At 40.6% G+C, this 18,249-nt stretch overlaps 1 protein-coding gene across 11 annotated transcripts in view; it reads right to left on the bottom strand.

Moving 5' to 3' along the window:
* Nucleotides 1–18,249, bottom strand: part of DST (dystonin) — a 391,150-nt gene that overhangs the window by 59,459 nt on the left and 313,442 nt on the right. For 10 of the 11 annotated variants that reach the window (XM_063125032.1, XM_063125037.1, XM_063125036.1 and 7 more), the window contains 9 exons: nucleotides 17,637–17,796; nucleotides 17,090–17,416; nucleotides 16,739–16,823; nucleotides 12,279–12,520; nucleotides 9,822–10,028; nucleotides 5,329–5,448; nucleotides 5,075–5,182; nucleotides 2,901–3,119; nucleotides 1,715–1,918 (listed from right to left, as the gene is read on the bottom strand). In XM_063125032.1, coding sequence (XP_062981102.1) covers nucleotides 1,715–1,918; nucleotides 2,901–3,119; nucleotides 5,075–5,182; nucleotides 5,329–5,448; nucleotides 9,822–10,028; nucleotides 12,279–12,520; nucleotides 16,739–16,823; nucleotides 17,090–17,416; nucleotides 17,637–17,796 — 1,672 coding nt within the window. The remainder of the gene's footprint in view (nucleotides 1–1,714; nucleotides 1,919–2,900; nucleotides 3,120–5,074; nucleotides 5,183–5,328; nucleotides 5,449–9,821; nucleotides 10,029–12,278; nucleotides 12,521–16,738; nucleotides 16,824–17,089; nucleotides 17,417–17,636; nucleotides 17,797–18,249) is intronic. The other variant, XM_063125042.1, reaches the window with a different exon arrangement.

Raw genomic sequence — 18,249 nt, 5'->3', positions numbered from 1 at the left:
CATTTAGAAAATATCAGTTTTAAATGGCTTACTTGAGGCCAGTTCTTAAGTAACTTTTTGATGTGATTACATCACTATGAAGGATTTGTACCATGTCAGTGTGTCCTATTGCTAACATGTCCCAGGGAAACCCTCTAATTAACTTGTGACCTGTTTTCAGTGGGCATGATAAATCAATGCCTTCCAACACCAAGAAAGACCAAGAGCCTCTTTGATTGCCTGCATGGATGGGTGAGGTCACTATTATATAGGATACTTATTTTATTATCCTGGGACACACCATTTCATAATTCCCTCATTATAGTTAGAATTTTTTAAATTAGTTAATATTCCATATTTTTTTACCCTGTCTCCCCTCCAAGCAGCTCAGGGTGGCATACAAGCCCTCCCCACTACCCCATCCTGCAGTGTAGGTTAGGATGAGACTGGCTCAAGGTCATCAAGTGAGCGTCACTCAGAGTTTTCTCCACTCTAAGAACTCCATCACACCTACTTTTTCTATCCCGTTTTCATCCACAGTTTCCCCCTCCGTTTCCTTAGCGAGTTGAGCGCTGGCACTTGCACATCTGTGTGTTGTTGTGCGCTTTCAGCTCATGTATTTTTTCACCTGAAGCGCTACTAAGTCATACTAAAATCTCATGCATGAGCAAACCCCGTTTTAGTAAGTTTCTCTCTGTTCAATGGGGTTTACTCAAAGGCAAGCATGCATCTGATTTTAGTATGACTTGGATGTAAATGCAGTTGAAATCAATGAGATTTACTCTTGGGTAAGGGAACCAGCAGATCTCTATTTTATGAACTTGGAGATGCACACCTTTACATGATCAAAGGAAAGGAAAATCGATCCTTCGCACTGGTGGACTTTCAGGAAAAACATTTAAGGAAGGAATTTTTTAAAAATCCTTAAAAATCAAGGGATGAACTGATCTGATTCACACTTGGCATGCTGAAAGCTCTACTTAAGGGCTATCACTGTGCCAATTTTGATCTCTTTATCTTTAAAAATGAGGGACCTGTGGGCAAGGTGGGCGGTGGGTAAATTTTCCACATTTCTTTTAAGGTGAAAATGCCTACTCAGGAGTAAGAACACAGAATTAAATGGGACCTCTATCCCTCCCCCTTTACCACCCTCCTCTTTTGTTAGCGAGACCGCCCTTAGACACACACACGCCCCCAACAAAAAATAGGATGGTCTGATAGAACGCAACGACACCAATACTGGGGAGGGAGGAGTGCAGTTATTTCGCAAGGAGGAAAAATAATCCAGACTTTCCTTGCTCCAAAAAGAAACAAAACATGGAGGGGAAGAGGCGAAATGAGTGCAGGACATGAATGATGTCATATGAGTACCGGGCTGCAAAACCACATACCAGGCGCGGCAAGTGTGTGATAGATCACTGATGTGATGGAGCCCTAAGTCCAACCTCTGTACTAAAACAGCAAACTGGTTCTTTAGCGAGAGGTATATTTTCAAGTTGATAATTAATTTTTTCAGACTAATTGTTGCAAGATAACTCAATTCTCCTTCGTTGAAAAGATGCCCTCATCCCTGGACAGATAAGAAAAGCAAATCTAGGGGTGGTGACATGTGTATTTACCTGCCATGTGGTAACCTACATTCCTGATAAACCCATGATGTACCTTGAGTTTATTGATATAAGATAACAACATCCTCAGCAGGGAATCTAGTTACTCTTCTAATAAATAATGTTACCTGGGTAGACTGAGAAATGGCTTCGTCCAGTGCCTGAGCTCGTTTTTTGACATCTTCTTTAATTTGGCTGTAAAGGGCATCAGCTGCTATGTATTTTTCTTGGATTGAAAATCCTTCTCGTGGGCTCAGCTCCAGAAGCTGAGGTCCTGTTTTGTTCATCTTATCTATATGAGGCTTGTGTTCAGCAATCAATTCTCGCAGTTGCTGTCAAAAAGCAAAAGGCTTATCAGTATCTTGTCCTTACATCACCACGTTCTATACGTCTTCAATCCAACAAATTCAGTTGGCAATGAAGTCTAGACAAATATCCTTTGCATACTAAGGCAAAGTCTAACTTATACTGGATATATACATTTCGCCACAGGTCTAAAGGTGATTCTTCTGTTTTCGGCTCTAAGCCAATACTCTTTACACTAGAAAAGTGGAGTCTCTTACTTATGCTAACAAAAGGATTGCATAGTGCGCAACAGTGAATTGCATCCATTTTGAAGTACAGCATTTTCTGCAAGTCTGAAAAATATCCAATGACCCTGCAGATTGTATATGATCCTTGATGTAGCCTCAGAGGTTTGATTTGCTTGCTTGTTATAGCAGTCAAGCACTGGCAAGCTATTTATAGTTCTATTTAAACAATTTGGCAGCTTTTACAACTGCGTTACTTTATAAATCATTTGCAGTGCTGGATAATTGGAGGAATGCTTTTTACTAGTTGTCTTGTGTTATTCTGTTCTCTGCCTACAGTTTCCAGACTTCATCCTTTTAAGTATCTTGGTTGGCCAGAACACTGATTCTAACAGTAAACTTTTAGAATGCACTTCTAAGTACTTTAACTCTTGTTTGTCGCCAGTTTCTGCTTGAAAACACAGAAAGGATAAACACTAATGTTTGGTTATTGTTAAACACTATCAACCCCTAAACTATTCTGGAGGGCCCAAAAGGTTATCAGGTCCTGGTTCCTCTGGCCTCACGAGGAATAATCTCAAACGAAGGATGTATTGCAATTTTATATAATAACATTGGGTGTGTGTTTTTCAGAAGGAGGGAGGAAGGGAGGGAGAGACAGACAGAGTAAAAACATGGAAAACCTGAGCAGTCCGGTTTGATCATTCTGACATTTTAAAGTGAGGACTGCATTTCAGTTGACTTTTGAGATCACTGGTATTTTATAAGATGCTTGCAAGCTTACCCGGTGTTCTTCTTGCTGCTGCTTTAGAGTTTCATATTCAAGAGCTGGTGCTGGAAGCTGTGAGATGACCACTTCTGTTTCGGTTAACCAAGGCCAGATCTCTTCATAAGTCTCCCAAAACTGGCTAACTAGAGACTGTGCCCGTTCTAGCTGTAGGTTCCTCTTAGAGTTCATTTGACAGAGCAGGTCATATTTCTGGAAGAGGCTCTCCAGTTTTTTCTATTAAGGAAACAGTCAACAAACTACAGTGATTATCAACTGTTTGAAGGCATCTGCAAGATTTCCAGTTATAAAACGTTCCGCCATCATACATGAAACCACACTAATCTGAATTTTTGTTCATAGTGAGAATGGTGTAAATGCTTGCACCCCATTTGTCAAAACAGATACCGCCGTATGTATGCATCATACCTATTCGCATGCACAATATCCAAACTATTCAGACAGAGATACATGTGACGACATTCAAGTATATAAAAACTTGTGTGTGCGCGCGCATGTGTGTATTAGTTAACTTCATTTGAATGAACATAAAGTAAACGTCTAGCAAGTAGGCAAAAATGGCTAAACAAAAGCTCAACCAGGAATTATGCTCATCCAGAAGTTACGGAAAGATGATGATGAACCCTGGATAGCAGATAGCACAGATAGAAGACAGTCTGTCCGAAGGAAAGACTATATATTCTAACTGTTACTGGGTCTGGAAAACTCACCTGGAATATCCTGGCTTCAATCTAGGGCTCCTTTTGTTCATACAACTCAGAGCATTTCTGCTGGTGGAACCAGGGAGGAGGAAACGTTCACTGCTTCCACTCTCCCCCTGCAGCCCCTACACCTCCCCCGCAAATCTGCTCTGGGAGGTTGGGAGATCCCCCAGAGTACTGTGGAAAGTGGAGCGGGGGTTGAAGGAGGAATTGGTGAAAATCACCTCTTTCCCCTTCCACCGGCTGGGCGCCCTAAATGCAAATATGCTCAGCAAGCATTCCTGCTAGTGGGAGAAAACCCTGGAGCCAATTCTGAAAGAATAAATTCAAAGACTAAATAGTTGTTGGTAAACTAACAGGAACCTAGCCCGCTCACCACTGCCACCACAATCATTAATAACAATCATGTACATAAATCAACTTGGTGCAGTCCAATGTATTCCATTCCCTCTCCTTCTCAGACTGACTGGTTCTTTGAGGGCCATAAGCAGGAGGAGCTGGGTTCAAAATGTTGCACAGAAGGGAATAAAGTATGGACGTTCTGTGCCAGGAGTGCTCAAATAGGAAGTCGACAAGAATGTACAGAGAAAAGACATCACCTTTGTCTCCTTGGAGGAAAGGCAGGATAGAAATGCAACAAATAATAAATGCATAAATTATGTTTGGGACCAATGCTTGAAGCAAGTTCAAGAATAGGGAGGAGAGTTTCTTAATGGAAAATGCTTGCTGGAAAATGTCAGATGTATTGACAAAACTGGACCAATCCAAGGGAAGGTATTCCCTAAGAACATCTCTTTTTATTCCTTCATTTAGTTAGGTAAACAGTCTTAAATGCAGAAATGAAAACTGGGGTTATTAGCTGTATATAGACCAATTTTTCCCAAGTATACTTGGGGCAGAATTTCTGAGAAGATTAAAACAAGAAGCCTAGGGCTCAAGGATGGGACCATGCTTTCTGGGAACATCAGAAGAGTCAATGCTGGATCAGACCGAGGGTCCATCTAGTCCTGAACTCTGTTCACACAGAGTGCAGGACCAGCAAGGCTGTCGGCCAGCGACCAACAAAGCAGCACAAGGTGCAACAGCACCTCCCACCCATGTTCCCCAGCAACTGATGTATATAGGCTTACTACCTATACACAACAGCTGCTGGGAAATGATATTGTTTCTGGGATTCCCCGATGTCTGTCAGCTATAGCACAATGCATCCAGGATTCCCTCTGTAACTATAACAACAACAACAACAACCCCCCCATACAATGGCAGAGATTGAGGTGGAGACAGTCAGTGTTGCAAGGAGCTTCTCCTGTAGGCATAGAGTGCCAGATGCAGACAACAGCTTAATTTTTCAATGTACACGTCAGTCCCTCTTGCAGCCCCTCAGTGGGCTCCAGCACATGGTCTGGGAATTACTTGCATACAAAGACATTCAAAGTAATTGCTCAGCAATGGCAAGCAAGGCCTTATTACCTTCATGGCTTGTTTCTCCTCTTCCGTGCATGTCTTCATAATCTCATCCCCAGATGCTACAAGTTCTTCTATCGTATCCTTGTGTTTCAAAATCTCCATGGTGAATGCCTAATTGCATAATAAAATAGTCTGATATTAAGAAAACGAGGATGTAGAGCAAAAGCATGCACTATAATGGGCCGAAAATTAAATCTTAGCAGAAAACGTAACCGTCATTGATTAACAACGTGACAGATGGAATCACATTTCTTTACCTTTTGAACTTGTAGTTGAGCAGTGGTCTGTTCACGTTCAAGCCTAATATCAGCCAGAGACATCAGTTTCTTCTCTGTTTTGTCCACCCAGGCTAATTCAGCATCAGCTGCTTGATCAAACTAAAGAAATGATACAAAAAGTAGAACAGCAATTAATCAAGATAATTTCATCAAATGCGTGCGTTCGTTTTAAAGGAAAAAGAATACTTGGCAAAAGCCATTTTAAAAGAAATGGGGATCACAGTTGTTGACTGTACTGTCCACAAAGCCCTGAGTTCAATCCCTATTTATGGGACCTCAGATATCAGGGCTGTGGTATAGGCCTCCATCTGAGATACTGAAAAAATGACTTCAGACCAATTCCAGAGGGACAGGCATTTTAATCTATTACAGCAAACACAAAAGAGTCTTGTCTCATTTCAAAGATTAACAGATTTATTGTGGCATAAGCTTTTGTGCACGAGAACCCACTTCATCAGATGCATGGTGTAAACCTCAGTTGGTATGTATCATGCACACACAGGTATAGGGGAAGGGTACTAAACAGGGACTGGCTTCACACAACACATTAACCGACCCAGGGTGGGTTGCTGTTGAAAAATGGGTTATTGTGTTGTCAGAACGCATTGCATTTTCTGCAGGATGGGTTATCGTGTTGTCTGAATGCAGCTGGGTTCAGACAACACTCCAACCCACCCAGGATAGGTTGTTGTTGAACCATGGGTTACTGAGTTGTCTGAATGCAGCGCATTTCCCACAAGCCATGGGTTCTCAAGGTGGCTCGTTCAAGAAAAATAAAACACCCTGTGGAGAATGCCCTGCATTCAGACAGCACGCTAACCCATGCTAGATTAGCGTGTTGTGTGAACTCAGCCAGTGGGGCCCGAAATCCATGGATGCAAGAGTTTGTAATATTTCTAAGCTCAAAACTATAGAAAATAAGTCCAGGGACCATTCACAACAGCAGTAATTTGCCTTAATATAACCATCTTCTCTTTGTTATGTCGATATAACACCTGTAATGGGAGAGAAAAGCTTGGTCTTGAAACAAATAGAATTGAAGTTGCTGATGAATTTTAGTTCAGCAGTTGCATGCTGAAGTCTTCTTTGAAGGTATTTTGTTGAAGAATAATGACTTCTAGGTCAGCAGCACAGCTAGGATTAGTGCAAGCCAGAGAATAGTTCTCGGCTAGGTGGCTCATTGGTCAGATTGAATATAAGACAGCTTCGTATAATCCCTGGAAAGTTTATTTTTATTTTATTAAATTCCAGGGCTCTCAGTGACACTGAGGAGTATATTAAAACCATCTTATTTCAGAAGCATTACAAAGAGGAGGCAGAAAATGTCAGAGCCACATTATACTTTATATTCCTACCAAAAATCACTATCCAAATTCTTAAAAACATCAAAGGTAATATTAATGCCATTTTTTCCTCAAGCATCTCACTTGCTCTTGTCCATCTTTAAGATTATTATTTTTTCCTGCCTCAGTGCAGTGATTATTTTGAGTTAATCTCTATCAGTACCGTTAAAATCAATAGGTAACAGAGCAGGGATTGCTCCTCAGTCTTGACACACAGAATGGCATTCCAACTGTAACTACACAAACCATGGATAGCTATAGATTCCATATCTAATGGACCAAATGAGGGTCCCAGGATGCAAAGTGTTTCTAAAAACCTTGTCCTTCCAAAGACCACTGGGGGGGGGGGGTTTCCTTTCAAATATGATTCTGAGAACATAATAGGCATTCTCCTCCATGCAATCATACTCACATGGGGGAAAAGAGCAAGGCCATGTCTGCTGAACCTGCTACTGCTGTTGCATCCCCCCATTGCAACTGCCTGCCTGCCTGCCTGCTATACGCATATTGAGGGAAAGGTTTGAAATGGGAAACTTCCTGTATGCAAGTAGACTTGTGCACTGTTCTAGATCGTGGGGGGAGTCTATACATATAGAGCAGGCTGCCATCTTCAGACTTCCCCCTGCAACATGGAGTAGGCCGGTGGGGATTATGTTGCTCGGGGAACAGCAAGTGCAGCCCTACATGGGGCTAATGGCAGATGAAAATGTTCCTCCCCTCAACTTTGGGCATGTCTAGACCAGACGATATCCCGGGGATCATCCCTGTGCGTCCAGGATCCCGGGAGCAGGGAGGGATGATCCCTCCATCTCCCTGGGATATTACCATTCCCTTTTTTTGCAGTTTTTCCCACAGTCCCGGGACAATCCCGAGGACTGCGGGTGGTGTGGTTGCCCACCCTGGCTTCTTCTCTCCTCTCCGTGAGTAGCGGGGGTCATTGTGAACCGCCCAGAGAGCTTCGGCTATTGGGCGGTATAAAAATGTAATAAATAAATAAATAAATAAATAAATAAATCAAAGGGAAGGAGCCAGGGCAGGGGGAATCCAGGGCCATCAGGGGTGGGGTGGGGGAGTGGGGTTGGGGCTTTTTAAAAACAAAAAACGTACTTTTTTGCTGGAGCACAGGTGAGCTCTAGCTCCTATGTTCTTTAAAGAAATGGTGCACATGATGTCCTCCTTCCTCCCTGGACGTCACATGCCGTCTGTGAACCCAGGGGAAGGACCTCAGATCAGCATATCATGAGATCCTTCCCCTTCCCTCTCCTGGTGTACACATTCCCTTTGTTTCTTCTTCACTGCTTTCCAGACCATTCTCAATTGAATTTCAGAGCTCTGGTATAGAGTAGGGAGGAGCAACATACAGTCTAGCTGTAGCCACTCCCTGTCCTCTTAAACAGCTTTGACACACGAGGTTCTCCAAGACTGCCTAGTGATTTGTTGCCAAATTCTGGTGGCCAACTGTTGTTGTTTTCCCCTGCTGTGGCACTAAATTTGGTGGCCCAGCCCCACAGGGAGAACCTGGGGATTGGAAAAATGTCCCCTCGACCTCCACCTCCAAGTTGCCCAGGCTGGTACAGTGCCTCTGCGATACCATGCTAATAAAGCACAGTACTTAAATGGCTTTGCTTAAACACACAATTATATCATAAATACATGTAACAAGTTCCAATGGATATGACATCCCAAAAAGATGAGAGATAAAATCTTTCTCTCTTTAACTGGACTAATTTATGTTGGCAGAAGCATAGGCAATCTTTGAACAAAATTCCTCAACAGACTTGACAAAGAGATATAGTCAACTCAAAAATATTATTTTATCACCATACTCTTAAGCAATTTGAGAAAGTTAATTTTTATTTATTTATTTATTTCTTATTAATCAAACAAAAGGAGTTTTTCTCCAACCCTTAATTTATTTTTTTATTCTACTCCACATCTGAATGGTCAGAGAAAAAACTCATTTTGTTGAATTGACAATCTACAAGGCCTGGCAGGAGAATGCATATCTCTTCACTGATTTACCAATTTAGTTATTTATTCATGTGATTTATACCCAGCCTTTCTACCACGAAATGGCACTCAAGGCAGCTAACAACAATAAAAGACAACATTTAAATTACAAACAAAATTAAAACAAACATAAAGCAAATTAAACAATTAAAAAGCAACATTAAAAGAACAGCACTCAGCCAAGAGACCAGCTTACATGCCAAAGGCCTGCTTGAATAAAAACACCTTTCTCTGCCGGGGGAGGGACCAAAGAGAGTGAGCCCACGTGTTTGTGGTACAGACTCACTGTTGTACACTATTCGTATAACACTTTCAACTTACGGTGAAATTTAAAATCTTATCCTTTAATTATGAAACATGGTTGCAAAGTAAGTTATGTGGTCTGAGGTTTCTCAACATTTTTTCATGAATAATTCTTTATCACACTGTTTAATCTGTTTGAAACAGGCCACAAACATTTGTTGTCATCTCACATTTATAATCAGAGAAGGTACGTTTGGCCTGAACGTTCTGTTTTTAAAGAGACGCATATGAATTGAGTCATACTAAATTAGAGGGAAAACAAATTAGATGTTACACACACAACACCTCACCCCCACCCCCGGCCAACAAAATGCTGATGTGGAGTGTAAGCCTATTTTAATGCTGGTCACCACTGCACATAGCATTTGTCTTTCCTGAGAAACTGCATCCATTAGCCATTGTGAGCATCTTTAACTTCAAGCATCCGGTTACACAAGCTGATATTTGACCTACATAGCAGCATAAATGGCAAAAGTTATGGGTTTGAGTTTACAATTCTTTCTCTAGTGAATTTCCTACTGAGCTCCCTGCATGTTGCCACTCATAATGCCTCTCAGTATGAGGCTGATCTGTAATTTCTGTGTGAACCAAAAGACAGATGGCTACAACAATAACTGGATTTGCTTTGGTCTGGGATTCATGTTTGAAAACTATGACCAAGCTTTTCTCAAGGTTGGGCCTAGTTCTCACATGAGCATAGCAAATGTATACTACTAATATGAATGGCAACCTCTCCTCCTGGTACAGATTCCCAGGCATATACATTTGTTTTCCATGTCACATATAGAATGAAAAGCAGGATGATGATGATTTTACCTGCTGTGATTTCAAAATAGCAGCATCAATTTCTTCCACTTTCTGAGTTATGTTGTCACTCACTGATCTGTACCGTTCATTGTCTTCTGTAACCATTTTGTCTATTCCTTCCCTTGCTCTCCATGGCACCAGTTCCAGCAAAGCACTGCTGACTTCATTGAGGGTATCCAATAAGCTTTTATTGTCCTTTGCTTCTTTTTTCAGTTCCTAAAAAAAGAACATTTAAATAAACACGTTTAAAATAAACACATTGGCACAGAAACAAAATATGTACAACTCAACAGTTCCACTTGGCATGTGTTTTTCCCTCTTCAATTTTTTTTCAGTTAATCTAAGAATAAAGAGCTGGAATGTTTTATTGCAAACCAAGGCTGTAAATGGCACTCTTGTTTTCAGCTCAATTACCTTTACTTTTGTTATTGCAAGTCATTTGGCAGAGAGCAGGTGGTTCCTGAAGGGAAATATGGACAAAATACAATTTAAATCCATTCCTGCAATCTGCAGGGCAAACTCCCATTCTTTGGAAAAGAATACAGTGGCCAGTCATTAATCAAGCAAGCAACAGGAAGAAATCTAATGTCTTTCTTACAAGCAAATATTTAGAAGTTCAAACTGCATACACATTGTTTATATCTAGATTAATATTTCTTATAAAATAGTTTCTTAAGGCTGCAATCCCAAACACAGTTACATGGGAGAACGCCCCACTGAACTCAGTGGGACGTAGTTCTGAGTAGATATGTACAGGATCACACCATGACGTGCATATTTAATGCCAGGGTGCCATGGCCTGCCATTGGGCAAATGAAAGATGAAAATAATATGTTTCAGCACATTTATTGTGGTTGCCATTTTAATACATCATAATAGTTACAAGAGTGTCATCAACACAGCTCAAAGAGTGCTTGTTTCTCAAGCAAAGGAATGTTGCATGTGTAATACATGGGTCCATCATCTATTTCTTAATAATATTGTGTAGAACAGCGAGGTGGCCAGAAATATTACTGTATTTCTTCGATTCTAAGACGCCATCGATTGTAAGATGCGCACTAATTTCAGTACTGCCAACAGAAAAAAAGCTTTGATTCTAAGAAATAATAAAACGCACCTGTGATTCTAAGACACACCCCATTTTTAGAGATGTTTATATGGGGGGAAAGTGCGTCTTAGAATCGAAGAAATACGGTAGTGCTCCTGAAGAGCAGGAGAAAGCTAATGCCTTTAAGCCTGCTTATGAGCTTCCTTACTGGCCAATCTGGGTGACAGGATGTTGATCTACATGGACTTCTAGTCTGACCCTGCAGGCACCTTCTTGGGGAACAGCAATGTCCCTTCCTGCCTTCCCTGAATGGTGCTCCAGCTTAATACTTTCACAGATATGAACAGGCTGATATTAATCAGTGCTACTAACCGCTTTTTGCAAATCGATATATTTTAGTAAACTAATTAATTACTGTATTTTAAATACAGGCCTTCTCCTGGGTTTATTTTAATATAGCAAAATGCTCATTGTTATGATGATTGGAGTGTATGTAGGGTAGGCAAGTATTCCTGGGTGAGGGATTCCTGGGGGAGGGGTGCAATCAGCACAGAAATACATGGTGCACCCCCTCCCCCATGGGATCTCTGTTACTGGGAGCCAAGTCAAGCATTGTCATGGGGAGCTTTACCTTTCCCCATTAGGAGTGAATGACAAGAAGAAGTAGAAAGTAAAGGAGAACACTTAGGGACACTATTCGAATACATAAACTTGCTTATGGTTACTGCATGTCTCAGACACACACACACACCGCCCCAAACTGCATCTCAAAACCTTTCTACTTTGTCCCATAGAAATCAATGGAAGCCCTTTTCTGCATAGCCCCATCCTTTCATCAGCACACCTTCACCCTAGAAACTATTTATTGGTCATGCTACAGTGTGATGGAACCTAAGGACTAGCTATATAGAGAGGAAGCAAATGATTTTTTAAAACATTTGCATTAGTGTCCTACCAATAAGGTGAGGACAGAACACATGGATTATCCCATGTTATCATCACCATAACCCTAGAGGGTAGGTTAGGCTGAGAAAGTATGACTTGCCCACAAATCACCCAGTAAATTTAGGGCTAAATAGGGTTAGAACTCCAAATTCAGTTTCGTGCTGTAATCCTATGCACGTACTTGAGAGTAAGCACCTTTAAACACATTGGGATGGACTTCCCAATGAACATACTTAAGAACAGATTGTCACTCTCATAAATGACTGCTTAGAAAGAAATTCTGTGCCTTGTTTTAATCACAGTCACAGAACCTTTACAGTGTGATTTCTTTCTTTCTTTCTTTTTGCAGAACATCATCTAGAAATCACCATATTATACTACTTAAGTAGTAAAACCTCCTACACGGTAAATCTGTGAAATATTGCTAAATATGTTGAAGATATGAACATCTTGTCTTTGGTATTTATACTCACCTTTTGTCTTTCTTGTGCTTGATTTAACTCTTTGCCGTTAGGGACCTGAGCGTCATATGAAAGTAATTCTACCTCAACTTTGTCAAGCCAAGTGCAGAGTTCCTCGTGAGTGGATTGCAGCTGGCCTGAAAGCTGTAGAGCCTGTTCTAAAGTCTTGGACACATCAGAACTCAGCTTAGTGATGTCCTTGTACCTTGCTTTAATGCCTTCCAATTTATCTTGAATTATGACAACTTCATCGCCTGTAATTTGAAAGGGATATTATTGCACAAATAAAAACATGTTCCAGAGCAATTAAGATGTTTTTCTTTTCTTCCTTCACAGGTGAAGGAAAACAAACGTTCCCCCCAATCCATCATCCAATTATGGAAACTTTGTTGTGTACATGCAAGTTTGCTGATTCCCCATTCATTCCAATGGAAGGACCTGATAAACATCAACATTCCTTTGCATTTGCTGATCAGTTTCATGCATTTAAAAGGAATGAGGATCCCACTTCCCCTGATCTATGAGCACATCTCAACAGACACAGGTCTCTGGTTCAGGATTATTTCTGATCACCTCAAAATCTGTATATGCTGTGATCTGGACCAATGCTCTAGCTTCATTTTTGGGGGGAATGTTAATTTGGCATCAGTCAACAAGAGAATAATGTAAGGTATAATGCAAATCCCATAGTTCTCATTTCCTTAAAAAATGTTCTTTCTTGCCCTGAGAACCTTTAATGGTATCATATACAGTGCACAAGGAACTAGTTCTGTGGAAGTCCCATTAAGTACATGGGGACATTCAATGCAATGGGACCTACAACACATACTCTGGACAGTTCAGAAAAGGCTGCTTTTAATAAAGTCACCATCCCTTTTAAAAGTTTAAGGGTGCAATCCTATGCATGTTTAGATAGGTCTTTCCTCTGTCTAAACCTGCATAGGATTGTGCCCTAAGAGTCTTTAAGCCAGTGTTGCATACTAAAGGCCTCGCCTCAAGTTGGGTTGTCTGTCATTGCACCTATTACTTCAAAATATTAGTTCTCTTGTTCTGCCACATATATTCAGGTGAACATCAACTTTCCAGCTGTGAAATCACAGGCATACATACAGATGTTAAAGGATGCACTAGGTTAAACTACAATGCGCTTTGTTATCTTCATGATGTGTCAGTGGCTGAAAACATTCATGCAGCTAGTATTGCCCTCCTCATGGGCTACTATGAGAAACTCTTTCATGTTTGCTCCTTGGGGCATATATATTTAGTACTTTTACCTAAGTAAATAATATAAGTTATAGCCCAACCCTATACATCAGGGGTGCACACTGTGGCCTGAGTGCCACATGTGCTCACCCCAAGACCTTTACTGTGCATCCAATGGGGGCCCATGACCCCACGAATACTGCCATAGCCCCTCCTGCCTGTACTCTCCACTCTCTTCCCCAGAGATCCTGATACAGATGTGCTTGTGTGTGCCCTTCACCCAAAATCACATGTGGCCCTTGGGGCCAGCAAGGTTGTGCACCCCTTTTAAACATGTTCACTCAGGTTTTCCCATAATGCTGTTGGGATTTGAACTTACATATTTTATTTATTTATTTGCGTTTTTATACCTCCCAAAAGTCAAAACTCTCTAGTTTATTTTTGTTTACTTTTGAAACCATTTTGGCATTACTGTAAGTCAGGTAGATATGGGGGTGTAGATTTCCTAGATCTATTTAAGACTGGGCTTGAATTTACTATGGTCCAAAATAGATCTGGGTCAAGTCAGGGACAATCAAGATCTTGATCTTTAGAGTTTAAATCCTGGTTCATACCATTTCATCAGTACAACCAAGAAGCCTAAACATTCCTGAGCAGGTTGCAGTGAGCTTGTTGAGGAACTGGTTCCTCCTGAAGCCCTTACTTGTGCCATCTGAGGGCAGAGTGTCAAGAAGAGCACCTTCTTCATTACTTAGGATGTAGCCTGCTCCAAAGAATGTCTGTGCTCATGAGAATTCACTGGTAACATCTAGACCTTTAGAACCTTTCCTTTTAACACTAAATGGCAGCTTTGGTTTACTAAACAAATAACAAATAGATTTTATTTTTAAAATCTATGTCCTTCCTTCATTGTCTTCAAAAAGACACTGATATTGAGATTTTGTAATATGCAAATTAATTTAAATTTAATAAACATTTAATCCTGAGGTGGGGCATTGTGATCCTCCAGTTGTTGTTGGGCTCCAACTGGAATCCCTGAATCCCAGAAAGCCAAGGCCCAATGGTCAGGGATGATGGGAATTGTAGTCTAACAATATCTGGAGGGCCACAACTTTCCTAGGCCTGATTTATTCCATTAAAATAAACCAGGGGATCCATCAGTTGAAGGAGCTAATTACAAGTGAGAATACACATTTTTATCTTTGAATGACCTTTCTCAAACAGTCCCTGATACACAAAGAATAAAAGCCAAAATGAAAACTGCAATGTTCACTATACCTTTCAGTGAACAGTAGAAGTTCTAATTCTGAAATACACCTCCCCATCTCCTCCCTCCCTCCCTCCTTACCAGCCTCAAACTATGTATATCTTGGAGAGTTCATAAATTTAGAGACTGGAAAATTTAGAAGATGTTGGTCTACAAACCAGACATGCTGTGTGCCATTGGAATGCAGCTTTCCCACAGTACTAGCTCTAGGAGCAGAGGGAGGGGGAACAGCCTCTCTTTTAGCAATAGGTGCACTAATCAATCAGTTCATTTTTTGCGTTTACAGAGGTTCAGTACCACCTTCTTTTACTTAGCCCTCTTCCCACCCACATCAAGAAAAGGTGGGGGAAAGAGACAGATAAGGATCATAGTATCCACAGGACCCATTGCAGCACAATGACATTTACTACTTCCTAAAGCTTACTGGCTGGGATCCAAAGGGGCATGTGGGATGATTCCACATACAACTATTGTTGGTTTAAAAATGGCAAAGTGCTACTCAAAAGTAATAAAATGGGTTTATAACTACGGAAGTATGAAAACTACAAATGCGTCCAGAATCCCATGTATTCAAAGCAGGGATAGGCAACCACCTTCTTGTTTGCCTCAATAGGAGCTGAGACTTTTCAAGTGTTCCAACTGACAATATTCCAAGGCTCCCTATAGTTCCCTCCCCGACATTTTACCTTACAAACATTTCCACTGCCACTTTTCTCTGCCCAAAGAACCTCCAAACATACCTTGTGACAGAGGAAGGTTATGGCTAGTACTCCCAGTCCCTGGCAGAACATATTTCCCTGTGGAGGCTCGCGACAGGGGCTATAGGTTTAGAATCCCCAGAGGAAAGCAAAGCTCCACATATCATTTCCATTGTAGAGAAGGAAAGCCTTCCTTTTTCTTGACAGAAATAACTTGTGGAATGGCAATTCCCTGCCTGGGTTTCTGGGATATGTAGTCCAGTCCGCATCAGAAAAGGACGATCTGCTGGGGACTGGGATTGCCTACCATTATCTGTTCTTGCCCCTTTTGAGGCCCCTGGGGCAGGGTGAAGCAGAGAGGTTTGACCGGAACCAAAGTGGTCAACCTTCCTCTTGATTCTGCTCACAAGAATTTGACCAGAACTACTCAAATTCTCAAGCACCCCTGTTCAAATTCTTGTAATACTACTAAAGCAGGGACTTCCTTTTCTTATATTTGAGAACAAATGGTCCATGCATGCAGTGCAAAATGCCCATATATACATATATTCAAGTGAAAGAAGGGTAGTTTCTCTTACATTCTACTGAATTCAGTGCAACTTATTTTAGTTTTGATAAAATGTGGTCTCATTGATTTTAATGGAAAGTGCAACTATGTTTATCGGGATAAAGGTATAGAACACATCTTCTCAATCTTCTTATAAATGACAAAGACGAGGCATCTGCACTTGTAGGGCTCTATATGCCTAACGGCACGATCCACCAAAGTTAGGCATTTTGAAGTCTCATTGATTTCATCGAAGGAGACTTGAGCATATGCTTTAATTATCTCATTGCACTAAGTTCGATTCCAAAGTGTTTACCATTAGCTAAACTGTGCCCCTTAGGAGAAGCACCAGATAAATGTACTCAAGAATCTTCCCATATTACCTCAGTGTTTGCAACATCTCTGTAAAGTATTATACCCATATTTCAGATGGAGTGCTGAGGCCGAGAGTTAGTGGCTTACCTAAGGATACCCAGCAAATTCATGGCTGAGGTGAAATTTGATTTGAGGACACCTAGTTCTTAGCTTACGCTCTCACCCTACTATGCTACATTGCTCACAATGAACAATACCTTTTACCTGTTTCCTAAATCTTTATTACACACTGTACAATTATTTTGTTTATCCCAGCAATTATGAGGGCTAGAGCATTCATCTTCAAAATAGCAAGGATTTAATAAGAACCAGCAGGTACAAAAATGTTTTTACTTTACTTGTCTTAGTTGCTATAAATTATTCATTTCCTTAAGGCTCTCACCTGTAGTTTGCTTGAGAAGTTCCAAACCATTTTGTATAGCCTGGTCCACATTTTGCTTTCTGAGCAGAATCTCTTCTTGAAGAACCTAGGAGATTGTAGGGGTGGTTTTGTTTTTTGATAACAATGGAAGTCATACCTGAAAGTCTTTCTACTTTATAAACAATCACGTGTTCCCTCTTTATTAGAAGTGCAGAGAAAAATAAAGGCTTAAAATAAACAAATAAATAACAGGATATAGGATTCAGTAATGATAATGCAAATAATAAAATACAAAGCATGCTAATATTAAATAAGGCAAATAATAATGGTAACAATGGTAAAATAAAATCAACAGAAAATAAATGCAAATACCAGCATCTCAGTCTGTTGTTTCACTAGTAAGTCAGTATTGTAGTCTTGGACTGCCAGTTTGCTCAGTTTCTCATGTATTTCATTCAGCCAATTCATCAATTCAACTTCATCCTCTCCAAAAATCTGAGCATTACAATAGGCTTGCTGCAGGAGCTCAGCCCTACTGCTGCTTTTCTCATGAATCTCAGTGTATCGGGCTTCTGAAGAATCTAGTTTCTCCTGCACCATTTCTTTATCCTCCCTGGAGCTCAACTTCTTTAAAGCCTGACCAATATTAATAGCTTGCTGTACATTTTTATTGTGAGCGGTGATGTCTTCCTCTAAATCCTAAAAGGAGTTTTCAAAATAGTAAAAAAGAAATGGAAAAGAAAAGAAAAGGGAAAAAAAACAAAGCCACATAACCAAATATGAATACAACAAAAGAGCAACAGAAATAAAATAACTTCAATGATAAAGAAATGCATGGGGTAAGTAGGTGAGGTTCCAATTTTGTTTAATGAACGAGTAAAATAAAAAGTGCCAAATGAATGGCATATTAAGGCCTTACTTTATGTTGAGAAATTTGCTGCTGAAGTTTGGAAGCTTGTGTACCAATGGGTTCCGAATTGGAAAGCCTCTTCTCAGTGGTTGTTAGCCATTCAACCAGCGGTTCTAATGTTTCATGGAACTGCTGTGCTACAGCTGAGATACCTTCCAATTGACGATTCCTACAATAAGCCCAGACCAAAAAAAAACCCCACAAACCAGTTTTGAAATGAGGCATGTGTGAAGTATTCAAAACTTCGACAAATCCATTCTCCAGAAATAACACTCTGTGAACCGACAACCAAAAATGAGTATGCATTTAAACAAACGCAACAAAAGGTTGTAATATTTTATAGCCTTTGCTTAATCACATTAAGTTTAACTACTCCCATATCGATTAGTTGGAAATAATTAGATCAGCTGAAGCACTTATACTGAACAGTAACACCGTTCTAAATTAAATCTCACTGGTACAAAGGACATAACTCCATGTGAACAAAGAAGAAGGACCCAACGCTGAACATGGCAGCTCTCCCATTCACCTCTGCTCTGTTTGATTCAAACTTCTCTTATGTGCTGTCATTGGTATGGTGAGTATTTCTGTGCCCTGTTAGTGACAGCCAATGATACCAATG

The sequence above is a fragment of the Elgaria multicarinata genome, chromosome 4, assembly GCF_023053635.1.
Source record: "Elgaria multicarinata webbii isolate HBS135686 ecotype San Diego chromosome 4, rElgMul1.1.pri, whole genome shotgun sequence".
Lineage (NCBI taxonomy): Eukaryota > Metazoa > Chordata > Lepidosauria > Squamata > Anguidae > Elgaria > Elgaria multicarinata.
The sequence above is the reverse complement of the archived record's forward strand: the minus strand, read 5'-3'. Positions and strand labels throughout refer to the sequence as shown.